Genomic DNA, 14,628 nt, shown 5'->3' with positions numbered 1-14,628 from the left:
CTGTAATTGTTCACTTAGTTTCTGGACACACACACACACACTCATACATATCTTACAATTATGAACTGGCATAAATGATTACGATCAACTAGGAAGATACTTAAAAGATAGTCAAAATAACAACAACAGCAGCAGCAATAAATAGTTATTAATAATCAAATTTTGATGATCATAAGCTGGAGAAGAGCAAGGATATGGGGGTCAGACATACTTCAAATTTAGGTTTCTGGTCCCATCTGCTAATTGTATTACTTTGTGTAATTCACTTAACCTTTATGAGAATCATTTTCCTAGTCCATAAACTGAGAGTGATAATATCTACTTACTTAAAAGTGTTACCTATGAAGAAAACAGGAAAAGATTCTAGACTATAAAGACATACTCAGAAAGTAGAATTGTCTCTTGTCCTCTGAGCTAAGACTTCTTGCTCTAAAGAGCTCAACTATTCTAAATGGGGTTTCCTAAAGTGGCAAAACTTGGGTTAAGGATCGGCGTTTTAAGGACATTTTCTAAGACCCATTCAAATAATTAGTTATGGAAAGTACTTTTTGGTTTGTTTCATCTCATTTTTTTCATTCTGGTTTTATTTAATTGCATTACATTTTCTTTCAGCATTGGGAATTGGACACTCTTTCTTTCAAGCATGTAAACTTTTTTTAAAAGGTACTTTTATCTTTATTCTTTTCCGTCAGTGCATTTTCTGAGTCTGTGTACATGTGAGAAACCAGTTTGACATCGAAGACTAGAAGCAGTTCGTTCTTGCATTTTGTCTGCAAGGAATTTATTCTTTTTTTTCCCCTAATGCCCTGCTATTCTTTCCTCAGTAGTGAACTCACCTTAGAAATGATTATATATATATATGAAAAGGAGTCTATGCTTTGAAGTCCAGCTACTTTTCCCCAAATGATCACGTGTCAACCTCGTCCAAAATGATCATGTGGGGGAAAAAATGGAGAAAAACTGGCATTGTATAAAGGAAGACAACTTGCTTTTACTTTTGTGATTTCTTTTTCAACCATATTAAAACTATCTGTGGGAGGTATCTTGGATTTGCTTCTTTCTGAAACTGCTGAGTGTGTTTCTGAGGAAGAAGGCAGCTTCTTGAAAAAAAAAAATGGTATGGATGAGCGATTGTTTTATCCATCATAATCTGTGGATTAAAAGCATTATTTATGCTGCAAATTTCATTCATTTGACCTCATTGCTCCTTGAGGATTATTACATGACAACCAATGGAAAAAAAATCTGTAAGACCTTTTTTTTTTAGTTAGTAAGGAGCATCTATAACATTTGGCCAAATCAAACTAAAAAGTGTTAATTTTCTATAAAATGAGTCAAACTGGTTTTTTAGATTTTACTTTGCTTGTTTGTGTTCCTTTGCATCAAATTCTATACCTAGTGCCGTGCTTGGCTTCTTGTAAGAGGTAGTAAATATTTGTTTGCTTAGTATTGCCTATAGAATGTAATTATGGAAGGGCACTGCCAATGAAATGTAAAATGCTTTGGCCTCCAGTAATTCTCCCTGTAACCTAATTCTTGCTGCTAAGCTTCAGACATGTGGTTACTACTTGCCAGCTTGAATTTCCCATGAGCAAGTATGCTCCAGTTGAACTCACCTCTGCAGCTCTTCTCTCCCAGTGTTGCTCATCTCAGTGAATGTCACCACCATTGTCCCAGTCGTCCAAATCTGGGAACTTGAGTTCTCCTTTCCCTCATACTCCCCCTCTAAATAGAAAAAAACCCCCTCTGGTTTCACCTTGAGCTAGAATGGACTCAATAGCAACTGGGACTGGTTACTCTCTCAGACCTATCCCCTTCTTGCTATCCTCGCTGCCACTTCTTTAAGCTAATGCCATCTGTTACCTTAACAACTGCTGCAGTCTTCCTAGCTTCCACTGTGCCCTCTTCAAGTTCCTCTAGCGTCTTACCTTACAGGCTTGGGCATCACACATACTGTTGTCTCTCTCGAGCTTAGTTCCCTTCATCCTGCTATTCCCCCTTGCTAGTTTCTACTCCTCCATCAGACATCCTATCTTTTGGCCATTTTATCCCCCCAAGTAAGCTTTTTATCCCTAATTCTGCCCCTTCCCCACCCACATAAGAGGTATATACATACAGCTTTGGAGAAACTTTCCCCCGCCCCCTGAAAAGCAGGGTATATGTTTGCTCATTAATCCAACAATGCATTTACATAGAAAGTGAATGAATGAGTGCCTATAGTGAATGCCAAGCTGTGGGTTAGATGCTGGGAATTAAAAGTTGAGGGCACAGTCCCTGGCCTCACAGCACTTAAAGACTAGTAGGAATAACAGATAAAGATCTCCTAATAGAATTGCAACACAAACTGAGAGCGGCAAGGAGGACCTCAGCACTCACTTCTGAAATAATGGGTTCTTGGAAACCCGATAAATAGCATAAGAGTGTGGTCTGATACAGTGCCCGAGGGCACGACTGGGGAAGAGCTGCCTCCTCTAAGTGTAGTCTACACCAATGATGCAGGTGGAGTAAAGTTCTCGCCCAGTAAAGAACCTTTAGGTGCTAAAGTGGCACAATTGGAAAGGAATGAAAACAGTTAAATAGTAATCAATACTTGGAATGTGAAACATATCAAATATAAATCTAGGTAAACTGGAAATTGTTAAAAAAAGGAATACATTGAGATTGATATCCTAGGTGGCTGAAATGGACCAGTATTGACCATTTTGAATTAGTCATCTGGTCTAATATGATGAAAGTTACACAAATATTCAGATCTTTTGTTTATAGGGTCACTATGAGTCATCTATGACTCGATGGCACTTAACAACAACAACAACAACATGGTCTAATATATTAGGAATGATAAGCTGAAGAGGAATATTGTTGTTTGCTGTTGTTATGTGCCAACAAGTCATCTATGACTCATAACGACTCTATGAACAAGAGCTCTCCACTCTGCCCTATCCTGAGCCAAGGTTAAAGTCTCTGATACACCTGCCCCCACTACCATGGTCACTGTGTCAATCCATCTCATCCAGAGTCTTCCTCTCATGTGTTGTCCCTCTACTATTCTAAGCATAATGTCCTTCTCTAAGGACTGGCCATGCTGGCAACATGCCCAAAGTATGTGAGATGGTGCTTCAGAATCCAGTCTTTGCCTCCAAGAAGCAACCTGGTTTCATCCTCTCCAGGACAGACTTGTTTCACTTTCTCCAAGACAGATTTATTTGTTCTCTTAGCAATTCATGGTATGTTCAAGACTCTTCTCCAGCACCAAAACTCAAAGGCATCAATTCTTCTTCTGTCATCCTTAGTCGTTCTCTAGCTCTCTGATGCATAGCAAGTAATTGTGAAGACTGTGGCCTGGATCAGACACACCTTTGTCTCTAGACTGACATCATTACTCTTCAGCACTCTGGAGAGGTCCCTGACAGCAGATTTTTCTAATGCAACTTGCCTTTTGATTTCCTTACTGCTCATGCCAAGAGTGTTGATCCAAGCAAGTTGAAATTTTTAACAATCTCAATTTCTTCTCCATCCTTCAAAAAGAATATTTACAATAAAGAGCATTGTCAGTGAAAGGATAATAGCTGAACATGAAATTTCAAAGCATACTGAGAAGGATGAGAATTCCAGAACATTAAGTTATGTTCATATGAAACCTACACTTAGACCAAGGGCTGTTAAAATCAGGAAAGGTTTGCATCGCAGCTGTATCCTTTCTCCATACCTATTCATTCTGTATGGTGAGAAAACAATTTAAAAAGCTGGACTCTATGAAGAAGAATGTGGCATCAGGATTGGAGGAAGACTCATGAACATGTGTTATACAGATGACACAACATTGCTTGCTGAAACTGAGGAAGATTTGAAGCAGATGGAATAGACAAAAATAAAATAAACCACATCCATGGAAATGGAGAAGTTCAATATCATCAGTCAGAACAGAGCTGAAGGTCAACTTTAGAAGAGAATATAAGTTGCTTGTATATAAGTTCATGTTGAAGCTGAAACAAATAAGAACCACGGTATCCCACCTGACTTCAGATATCATCCTAAGAGCAGATTTGACACTTTGAACCCTAATGACAGGCCAGCTTGTGGAATGACATCAAGGATTAAACATGAAGAAGCCAAAAATGTATTAAAAAGAGAAGAAATAATGAAAAGACAAAAATGAATGTCAGAAGAAACTTTAAAGTTCTTTTTAAAAAAACATTTATTTCCCACTGCCTTAGAGTCAATTCTGATTCATAATGACCATGATGTTGTTGGATGCCATTGCCTTGGAACCAACCCATAACTGATCCTCCAGCAGGTTTTCAGAGGCAGTACATCACACAGAAGGAGATTACTCATCCTTCTCCCTTGGAGTAGCTGGTGGATTTGAACTGCATGCCTTTGGGTTTGCAGCTCAGATTTTTACCACTAGGCCACCAGAGCTCCCTAAGGTTTGTTTTTAAATACCAAATAGCTAAAACTAATAGAAGAAGCGATGACATAAAAGATCCAAAGATGAGATTTTAAAGCACTTCAGAAGACTGTTTTTTTACAATGAAATGTGCAGTGACCTAGATTTAGAAAACAAGAGCTCAACATTTCTAGAGCTGAAAGAATTGACAAAATGTTCAAGCCTCTTGTTGTTGTGTACTGTAGAATCAGAACTGATCCATAGCTGACCCTTCAATGTGTTTTCAGAAACAATTACACAGGAGGAGATTGCCTATCTTTCTCCCATGCATCAGCTGGTGGCCTCAAACCATGTGCCTTCAGGATTGCAGTGCAGTTTCTTGTCACTAGGCCACCAGAAGCAATACGGAAAGATTCTATTGACAAAATATTAAATGATACAGGAAGCATCAAAAGATGTTTAATGGTTAATGCTGTTGTTGTTATGTGCCGTTGAGTTAGAACTGACCCTCAAGTGAGTTTTAAGGGGCTGTAAATAGCATGTGAGGAGATTTCCCATCCTTTTCCTATGGAGCAGCTGGTGGATTTGAACTGTGTGCTTTTGGGATTGCAATACAGGTGCTTACCACTATGCCACCAGCGCTACCTCTTACAGATTTAGGAGATGGTGGCATCCACTTCCTAAACAGCATGCCTCTGGAAACTCTGTGAACTTTGATAAATGGCAATGGTTGGGGAAAGACTTCAGGCCTTTTGTTCATGAGGTCACTATGTGTCGTGCTCGACTTGACAGCATCAACAACAACAATAATATATCAAGAATACATGAAGAAGTCCAATCTGTGCTGAAGGCATTGGTGAAAAACAATACTTCCAAAATTGATCTAATACCAACTGAGGTATTTGAACAAATGGATGCAGTACTGGACATGCTTGTTCATTTATACGAGGAAATTTGGAAGACAGCTACCTGGCCAACTAACTGGAAGAGCTCCACATTTATTCCTATTCTAAAAAAGAAGATTCCGCAGGATGCAGAAATTTTCAAGCAATATCATTACTACCATGTGTAAAATCTTACAGAAGATTATTAAAGAGTGCATCATCATGGAAGAGTGCATCAAGAGGGAACTTTAGAAATATAAGCTAGATTCAGAAGAGCCTGTGTTTTGAAGGATATCATTATTGATATCAGATGGATTTTGGCTGAAAGCAGAGGTAAGAAGCTATGCTGCAATCCCAGAGGCACTCCGTTCAAATCCACCAGCTGCCCCACATGAGAAGGATGGACAGTCTCCTGAATCTAAAACCCACTGGAGGGTCAGCTATTAGTTGGTTTTGACTTGATGGCAAACAACAACAAACCAGAATGATCTTTACTTGTGTTTTATAGACTGTGCAGTCATTTGACTGTGTGGATCACAACAAATGATGAACAACAGTGAATAGAATGGTTATTTCGGAACATTTAATTGTGCTCATTAGCAGCCCGTACATAGACCAAGAAGAAGTTGTTCCATCAGAACAATGGGAACATGGTTTAACATAAAGAAAAGTATGTACCAGTGTTGTATCCACTCATGATACTTAGTTTGCATTCTGAGCAAATAATCCAAGAAGGTGGACTACCTGAAGGAGCCTGCAGGATCAGATTTGGGATAAAATGCATTAACAGCTTATAATATGCAGATGAGATGATTTTGCTCTCTGAAAGCAAAGTGGACTTGGAGTTCTTACAGATGAAGAGGAAAGATTAGAGCCTTCTGTCTACATTGTACCTCAACTTAACAGAAAGTAAAGTTCCTCATAACTCAAGCAGTAAACAGCATCATGGTAAATGGAGAAAAGATTGAGGTTGTCAAGGATTTTATTTTACTTGGATCCACAATCAACACCCATGGAAGCAAAAATCAAATGATGTTTCCATAGACCTCTTAAAGTACAAGGGTATTTTAAAAGACTCAGGTGTACTTAACCCAAGCCATGGTATTGTTTCTTATGTGTATGTGTCAGTTGCACAAGGAATAAGGGTAGCTGAAGAAGAATCGGTGCCTTTAAATTTTAAGGTTGATGAAGAACAGCTGTCTTGGAAGAAGTAAGATTGGAATGCTCCATAGAAATGAGGAGGCCAAGACTTTGCCTCACATACTTTGGCCTTGTTATCAAGAGAAACCAGTCCCTGGGGAAGGACATCATGCTTAGTAAAGTAGAGAGTCAGTCTTGCAGTTAGCAGCTTACTCTTATATGTAGTAAGTGCCCAATAAATGTTAGATACCATAATTACCTGTACCTTTTAACAAACTCATTTTAATTCACGTTTCTGTTTCCCAGTGCTGCTATTACAGAAATACCACAAATGGGCGACTTTAAAGGAGGGAAATGAATTTCCTCTCTGTTGAGGAGGGCAAAAGTCTGAATTCAGAGTGCCAGAGATAGAGGAAGGCTCTATAGCTACCAGGGGGAAGTCTTTTCCTCTTTCCAGCTTCATTTCCTTAGCCCCTTGGTGAACTTTATGTGGTATAGTCTCTTGTCTTCCCCCATCTGTGCTTCCTGCTTCTGTGCCTAGTCTGCTTTTTTTTTTTTGAGGGGGGGGGAGTTTAGAACCAAATTTTATTTTATTCAAGAGGAAAGCGCTTTTTCTGACAATCTTAATGTTATTTGTGGTTCAAATAAATGATTCCTTTAAGCGGTTTGGAGACCCTGCATGGAAGTCCCTGTTGGCGTTAGGTGCCATCGAGTACCACCTATAGCCACCATCCCTAGTCTGTCCTATCCTGTGCTTTTCTAAATGTTGCAAAAACAATTGAGTTTGAGACTCTACACAGATAGCACCTCAATAACATAAGAAAGAAAACGTTATTCGCAAACGAGATGTAACTCATTGGGATAGAGGTTAAGATTCCAACACATATATGGAGTGGGTCAAAGGGAACATGATTCAGCCACAGTCCAGCTAATTTGATGAAGTGCTTATGTATCAGAATGAATGCATAAGCAAACATGGTAATTACTGACACCTAGCTCCAGTCAACAAGCCAGGGAATGCTCGGGGAATGAATGCATAGTAAAATCAGGCCCCAAAGAAATAGTTGCTAAATCTCACCAATCCCTGTTCACCATAGTGTATTGGAAAAAGACTGGCATCAACAGGTTGGAATATTAGCATCTCTTTGTTTGCAGTAAACGTCAGCACACTGACTTTAATTCTTGTTTGACTTTTCCTCACATGGTGCTCCCAGGGAAGAAGACTTGGCAATCAAATCTGAGCAACGTAAAAGTGAGTATCACTAATTCCAAGTAGGCCTTGTTGCCCCTGTTGTAGCACCAACATGAGGATATTCTTTCCTTACTAGATCAATTCTGTGATTTAAAAGCCCAGTTTTGGAAGGAGAGGGTTGCTGCAGCATTGTCTCAATGCAGTGCCGGCGTGGACCTAGGGGCCTGGCTCAAGTCCTAACTATGGTTCAGCTTTGTTTCTGCACAATGGCTCATATAGTTCCAAAGTCTCCTTTGTTCCTCGCTCCCTCAGCGCACCTAAACTAAGTGTTGCACTTGGCCACCAAAGATTTCTTTCTCAAGTGCTTACAGCCCTGGGAACTGGATGCATGGACAAAAGACAGATTTCCATGGGCCATGCAGAAACTAGCTCTGGGTTTGGAAAACCAGTCATCCATTTCATGATTGCCTACACGATTCTTCCTTCTCAGTTACCAGCACTACTCTGGGATCTGCAGAGAGAACTCTGCATTTACTTTCGCCCCTCTGCACTTTCTTTCAGTGTGTTCTTGATGGCTGATGATGAGGACAAGAACACAACCCCCGAAGATAGCATAGCACAGTAGTGCAGATATTAAAGCTTTTATTTCCAACCCATTCCTTTGTGGTTGCATTTACCATGGGAAAGGTCTCTGGACCTCATTTTCTGTGTCAACAAAATAGGGATATTAATAGAACACTGTCACCATAGGATTAGTATAAAGATTGAAGAGCTCTGGTGGCCTAGTGGGTAGGAAGTTACACTACCAACTGAAAGGCAGATGGTTTGAGCCACCAGCTATTTTGCTGGAGAAGCATGGCCTATCTCCTCCTGTATGATTTATTACTTCTAAAAACCCACTGGAGGGTCAGCCATAATTTGATTACGACTTGATGGCACTTAAACAACGATAATATTTGAGGAATACTTTGAACAATGTGTGACTTAGAGAAATCTTCTGTTTTTTATAAATGTTTTTTGTGGTTAGTTGCCAATGAGTTGGTTCTGACTACTGGTAACCTCATATAAATCAGAAGAAAATATTGTCTGCTCCTCCACGAGTCCATTGCGTATTTTGGGTGTTGGCCAACTTGCTGGGATATCTTTCAGAATTATACCAGACAGTCTTCTGTTATGGTCTATAGAGTTTTCACTGGCTAATTTTTCAAAGTAGATTGCCAGACCTTTCTTCCTGGTTTGTCTCTGGAAGCTTGCTGGCGCCTGTCAACCATGGTTAACCCTGCTAGCACTTAAAATACTTGTGGCACAGCTTCCAGCATCACAGCATCACAGCAACACATAGATCAGCACAGTCTGACAGATAGTGGGGGGGGGCTGCAGAGTTAGAACTCAGAGAAAATGTAATTGGGTATTGATAGATTTCCTTAAGAGACTTATAGATGCTACTTTACCTCATCTTTTCTTCATTTCAGATTGAAGTGATACATGATTTTCCGGAGGAGCAAAGTTCCAGCCAATCCTCAGTTTTGACCAAAGAAAATACGTTGGCGATTTTAAAGAAGTATCTTCTGTCTATTAACATATACTCATAAACACATAGACCCATAGTACTTCTATCCATTCTTTGGTGTTGGACACTTGGGTTGCTTCCATCTCTTTGCTACTGTGAATAATGCAGCAAGAAACATGGGTGTGCATCTGCTTGAGTAGAAGCTCTGGTTTCTTTAGGGTATATTCCTAGTAGTGAAATTGCTGGGTTAAATGGAAATTTCTATTTCCAGCTTTCTGAGAAAGCACCATACCACTTTCCATAATGGTTGTGCCATTTTACATTCCCACCAGCAGTGAATAAGAGTTCCTATTTCTCCACAACCTCACCAGAATTCATATTTTTGACCTTAGATAATTTATAATTGAGAGTTGGCAATGCTTTCAATTATAACATTCCAACATATAGCAATAGAATAGTGGAGAAATACTATTTTTCTTTTTATCTCAGCCACGTCCTAAATGAGCTGATACAGACTGAGAAGATATATGTCCGAGAGCTGTTTACTGTTTTGTTGGTAAGTGATTCAAATTGCATTTTTCTATCATTTCCTGAATGGTCCGTTATATACCTTAGAAGGACTTTGGGGCAATCTTCTGTTTCTGACTGCTTCCATGGTTGTCACATCTAAGCAATGGGCATTTCTTTTGCTGTTGATTGACACAGCATGCTGGCTAATGGTATGTGTTCACTATCCTTTTATACTGAGAATTATTGCTTCAGAATTTATTACTGAATTGAGAAGTTATTTGCTTTGGGATACAACAGTGTAGTATAATTATTCCCAGGGTGCCACTTAAAGATTTCTATATAAATAACTGCAAATAGGATAAAGAGATTCCATTGCCACAAATGTCAGGATATTGACATGCTTTGAAAAAGCCTAAACATGCATTGCCAGCCCGAGGAGAAGTTGATGGCCTATGGTATAATTTTTCACACTTGATCTCTATTTTGTTTCCTACACTACAAGCTACAATGAAGGCCAAAGAGCTGTCACTTTATTTTGCTGAGTGAGTGGGAAACCTTGACTATTTGTCCTACCTTCTAAGAAAAAAAAATATATATAGATTCCTGTGGAAATTAGGATATTTCAATGTTAAAATGACAAAAGGCTTCAGCCCCTCAAAGCCCCTATACAGTTTGTTTTACCTCCGGTTTGATGGATACCTCAGATGTAAGTGGTATAAAAGCAAATCAATGCATTTCTTTTGTGTAGGGTTATAGAGCACAGATGGATAATCCAGAGATGATGGATATTATACCACCTCTCCTGAGAAGTAAAAAGGATGTTCTCTTTGGAAATATGCCAGAGATCTATGAGTTCCATAATAAGTATGTACTTTGCTGAATTGACTGGGTTTTTTGTGTGTGTGACATTATTTGGTAAGTTTGATCAGTTTGTTGTATTGCACATATAATAATGACAACTTCCTTTCTCTGAAATTTTAACAGCATTTTCATGCACAGATTGGAAAATTGCTTCCATTATCCAGAACTAGTGGGACAGTGTTTCCTGGAAAGGGTGAGTAAAATTGAAAAATAAAAAATACATGAATGATGTGGAATATAAAAATAATAGTTCATTAAAAAGAAATAGAGAGGAGATAGGTTTTAATTTCCTGTCTGTATGTTTTGAATGAGGACAAATTAGTTCAGAAAATGTTTAATGATCCAGAAAGTTTTGGTGCAGAAATTGATGCAGTGAGACGGCTTGAATTGTCAAATGCCCATTAGATTATGTGCGATGAAATGTCCCAAGGACTCAATTCATGACCATTGAGTCATCCCAGGAGTCCAGGGTCTGTTATGGGTATGAGATGTAAGAGTTGTGGCTATCTTAGGCAAAACTATTATGGGTTTGATTAACTTTCAGCCTAAACAATTCCTTGAGTTCCCCTCTAATACATATCAAGTCTTAGAATCAAATCTAGTCTGGCTTTTGCCACCAAAGCATCTATTGTGGGAACCTCACAAAACAGTGAGCTGTCTGTTCTTGTGATTCTACGTTAGCCTACATCCCAAGAGTGTGCCTTGTACAATTGGCTTTCCACCCTTTGTGTTGAAACTCTCGAGTTTGCACTTGAAATATTTTCTGCTCACCCTTATCTATTTAACAAATCCTTCCTGAAAGATTAGTTTTGTCTTGATGTGGGAGTCATTTTGATAGAGATGAGACACGAAAGCCTCAAAATGGATTTATTTTCCTGGAAGTAGTGTATGGAATGAGAAGATAATAAGGCTAAGAAAAAATGGCTTGTCTTCACCCTTGTTAACATCATGCTGTGACCTTAAATGTGTTTAAATTCTGACCAAAGTCTTCCCTGACATACACAAGCAGCAGAGTAGTTTTTAGACTAATGGTCTATGCTATTCATTGGAAATTTAATATTCACTTTGTAACTTTGTCCAGCTCATGGAGTGTAGGGCCCTTAACCCTATTGTTCTTTGTATCTCTCATAGAATAGCAGTTTTTTTTGCCTCATAATGTTCATTTAACAATGATTTACTGAACTGTGTTAAGGTAGGCAATATGGCTATCAATCCAAAAACTATTGAAGTAGAAAAATTGGAAAACCAATGCTTGTACAAGGTGTCAGTTATGCTATATCGACTATATATAAGGAGTCCGATGGGAATTCAGAAGGAGAGCATCTAATATCACCTGGAGGAGAACATTATGCTAAGGGAAATCTCAGTCACAAAAGGATAAGTACTTTGTAACACCACTGTTATAAAATAGGACAGACATGGGGGGTTGGGGAAAGAATGGGGAAAGAGTGGATAGATAATAGACACTACATTAGAACAGATAGGGGAAGAACTGTCAGAAAGGAGTATATGATTTTGCATTATATGTATGAGACCAATCTGGAGCAAGGGGTGCTGGGAAAGGGGGATGGAGGAGAGGGGAGAGAATGTTCAACAATGAACAAACAACAACAAAAAAATAAAGAAAAGATGATTCATGAGATGAGTAAATCCTTTGGGTGGCAGGGAGAGAAAGATGATTCCAGGGAGAGAATAGCTCGAATATATGTTGCAACAGTTTAGGCTGCAGTGATAACATCCCAGTAATGAACCAGGGACTGCACCCTCTAACTTGGAAATGAGCTACACATTTTTTCATCTGGGAACTAAATAGCTAAATAACAGCTTAGCAAGAATGTATTTCTGGGACTCTTTGTAGTTCACAATCAGTTATGGAAAAAATGTCCATTTTTATAGTTCAGATAGAGAAGATTTTTCTCTAACTTCCAAGATTGGTAAGTAGAAGTTCTTAAATTACCTGAATAATTATGCAACTCTCCCAATTCAGATGACCTTCTTGTTCTTGGAATACAAAGAGGGCCCCTTGCCCAGCAACCAGTACTTGTCCTTTTAGGCTGCTTTTCCTCTACTGCTTGACTGCACTCTTGCGCAGCTTTTTTTTTAAATAACTAACTATATGTTCACAAACTGGTAATATGTTGGAATTTCCTCTTTATTACAGAAGAATGATTTTCAGCTGTATGCAAAATATTGTCAGAATAAGCCCTTATCAGAGACAATTTGGAAGAAGTATTCTGATTGCACCTTTTTCAAGGTATAGTAACTACTCAAGTATTGAACATAATTATCTTAAAATCAGATTTTACTTTTAAATAACTGAAATACATGTAAATAGGAGCTGGAGGAATTCTCTTTAAGACACATGTGCGCGCACATCAACATTATTTGCTGCTTCCCAGAAATAACTGCTTTCAGCTCTTTTAGCTGCTTCTTTTGCTGTTTCTTCCATGTTTCTAAATAGCATGCTAATGTTGCAGCATCTTAAGTTTTCGCCAAAGTGATGCACTGTCTGTTATTTCCCACCGTGGCAAGTGAGTATGTAGCTCTCTTTCATTCTCCCTGTCCTATCTACTGCATGCATACACTTATTTCCCTTCTTTCAAATCATTCGGTATAGTTAGAGTTTTGTTTAGATTGCTTATAGTGTTAAATTATTAAGACTATGCAAGTTATATTCTCAATTGAATCATGTGGTATGATTGTTTTTCTTACAGTTGTCTTTTCCTTCACTTAGAGTTGTTGATTAGTTTTGGTGCATTGTTTTCGTCCTGCAACCTTGTGATTCTCTTTACTTGTGTCTTCTGTTGGTGCTTCTGTTTCCTATATGCCACAACTTTGTCTTTCTTGTTTTATGAAACATATATTAGTAGTTTCAGCATTTGTTGTTACTAGGTAATGTCCATTCTAGTATGACTCATAGCAACTCCATGAACCACAGATCTTAATCTTGTTCTAGTCTGTGCCATCCTCATAATTTTGGGCATACTTGAGCCCATTGGTACAGTCACTGTCAATTCATGTGAGGGTCATCTTCTCTTTTGTCAATCCTTTCTAAGCATATCTCATTCCAAGGAATAGCTTTTTTTAATAATGTGCCCAAAGTATGTGTGATGAGGCTTTGTCATCTTTGCCTGCAAAAAGTATTCTGCCTGTGCTTTCTCCAAGACATATAAGTTTGTTCTTTTGGAGGTCCATGGAATGTTCAGTACTCTTCTCTGACACTGCATCTCAGAGGTATCAATTCTTCTTTTGTCATCTCTATTCATTGTCCAGCTCTTAGATGCATAGCAAGTGACAGAAAAGACCATGGTCTGAATCAAGTGCACCTTAGTCCTCACAGTGACATCATTGCTCCTCAAATTTTGTCACGGTCCCTGACTACAGACTTTCTCAGTGTAATATTTTATCCTGATCTCCTGACTGCTGGGATCAAGTGAATTGTGCATAAAATAAGATGAAGTAACTGACAGTTTAAATATCACTGACGTTCCCTATCAGTCTAGTGGCAAGCATTTCTGTTTTCTTGATGTTCAGATGTGACCCATATTGAACATAGTAGTCTTTGATCTTTTGCAGTAAATTCTTTAAGCCTTCTCCAAAACTTCAAAAGCTTTCAGCAAGCAAGATCGTGCCATTGGCATAACGTAGGTTGTTGAGTCTCCTCTGATCTGAATACTACATACTTCTTCATGGAGTCCAGATTCTTCAATGATTTGCTCATCATCAGATTGAACTGGTATGGAGAAAGGATGCAACCTTTATACACTCTTTTTATGATTCAATACCATGCAGTATTCCCTTGTTCTGTTCAGATAACAGCTTCTTGGTCTAGATATAGGTTTCACATGAGCACAATTAAATGTTCTGGAATTCTCATTCTCTTCAATGCTAGCCATAGTTTATTATGATTCACACAGTCAAATGCCTTTGCATAGTCAATAAAAAAAATAGATATCCCTCTGATATTTTTGCTTTCAGCCAGGATCCATTTGACATCAGCAATGACCTCTGCGGTTCCATGGCCTCTTCTAAACCCAGCTTAAACTTATGGAAGTTCTCTGTCAATGTATTATTATAGCCATTTCTGGGTGATATTCAGCAGTATTTTGGTCATATGTGATTGTAATATTGTTTGCTAATT

General features: G+C 38.6%; 1 protein-coding gene across 1 annotated transcript in view; it reads left to right on the top strand.

Annotated features, from left to right (window-relative positions):
• The window catches only part of MCF2 (MCF.2 cell line derived transforming sequence), a 77,940-nt gene that overhangs the window by 38,196 nt on the left and 25,116 nt on the right, over nucleotides 1–14,628 (top strand). Inside the window, exons 13-19 of the mRNA XM_006881897.1 lie at nucleotides 613–663; nucleotides 7,629–7,666; nucleotides 9,079–9,167; nucleotides 9,606–9,672; nucleotides 10,375–10,490; nucleotides 10,611–10,680; nucleotides 12,649–12,741. Of these exons, the coding sequence (XP_006881959.1) occupies nucleotides 613–663; nucleotides 7,629–7,666; nucleotides 9,079–9,167; nucleotides 9,606–9,672; nucleotides 10,375–10,490; nucleotides 10,611–10,680; nucleotides 12,649–12,741 (524 nt within the window). The remainder of the gene's footprint in view (nucleotides 1–612; nucleotides 664–7,628; nucleotides 7,667–9,078; nucleotides 9,168–9,605; nucleotides 9,673–10,374; nucleotides 10,491–10,610; nucleotides 10,681–12,648; nucleotides 12,742–14,628) is intronic.

This window comes from Elephantulus edwardii, unplaced genomic scaffold, assembly GCF_000299155.1.
Source record: "Elephantulus edwardii isolate Elephantulus edwardi_28Jun2011 unplaced genomic scaffold, EleEdw1.0 scaffold00016, whole genome shotgun sequence".
Classification (NCBI taxonomy): Eukaryota; Metazoa; Chordata; class Mammalia; order Macroscelidea; family Macroscelididae; genus Elephantulus; species Elephantulus edwardii.
This window is presented reverse-complemented; position numbering and strand designations above follow the sequence as displayed.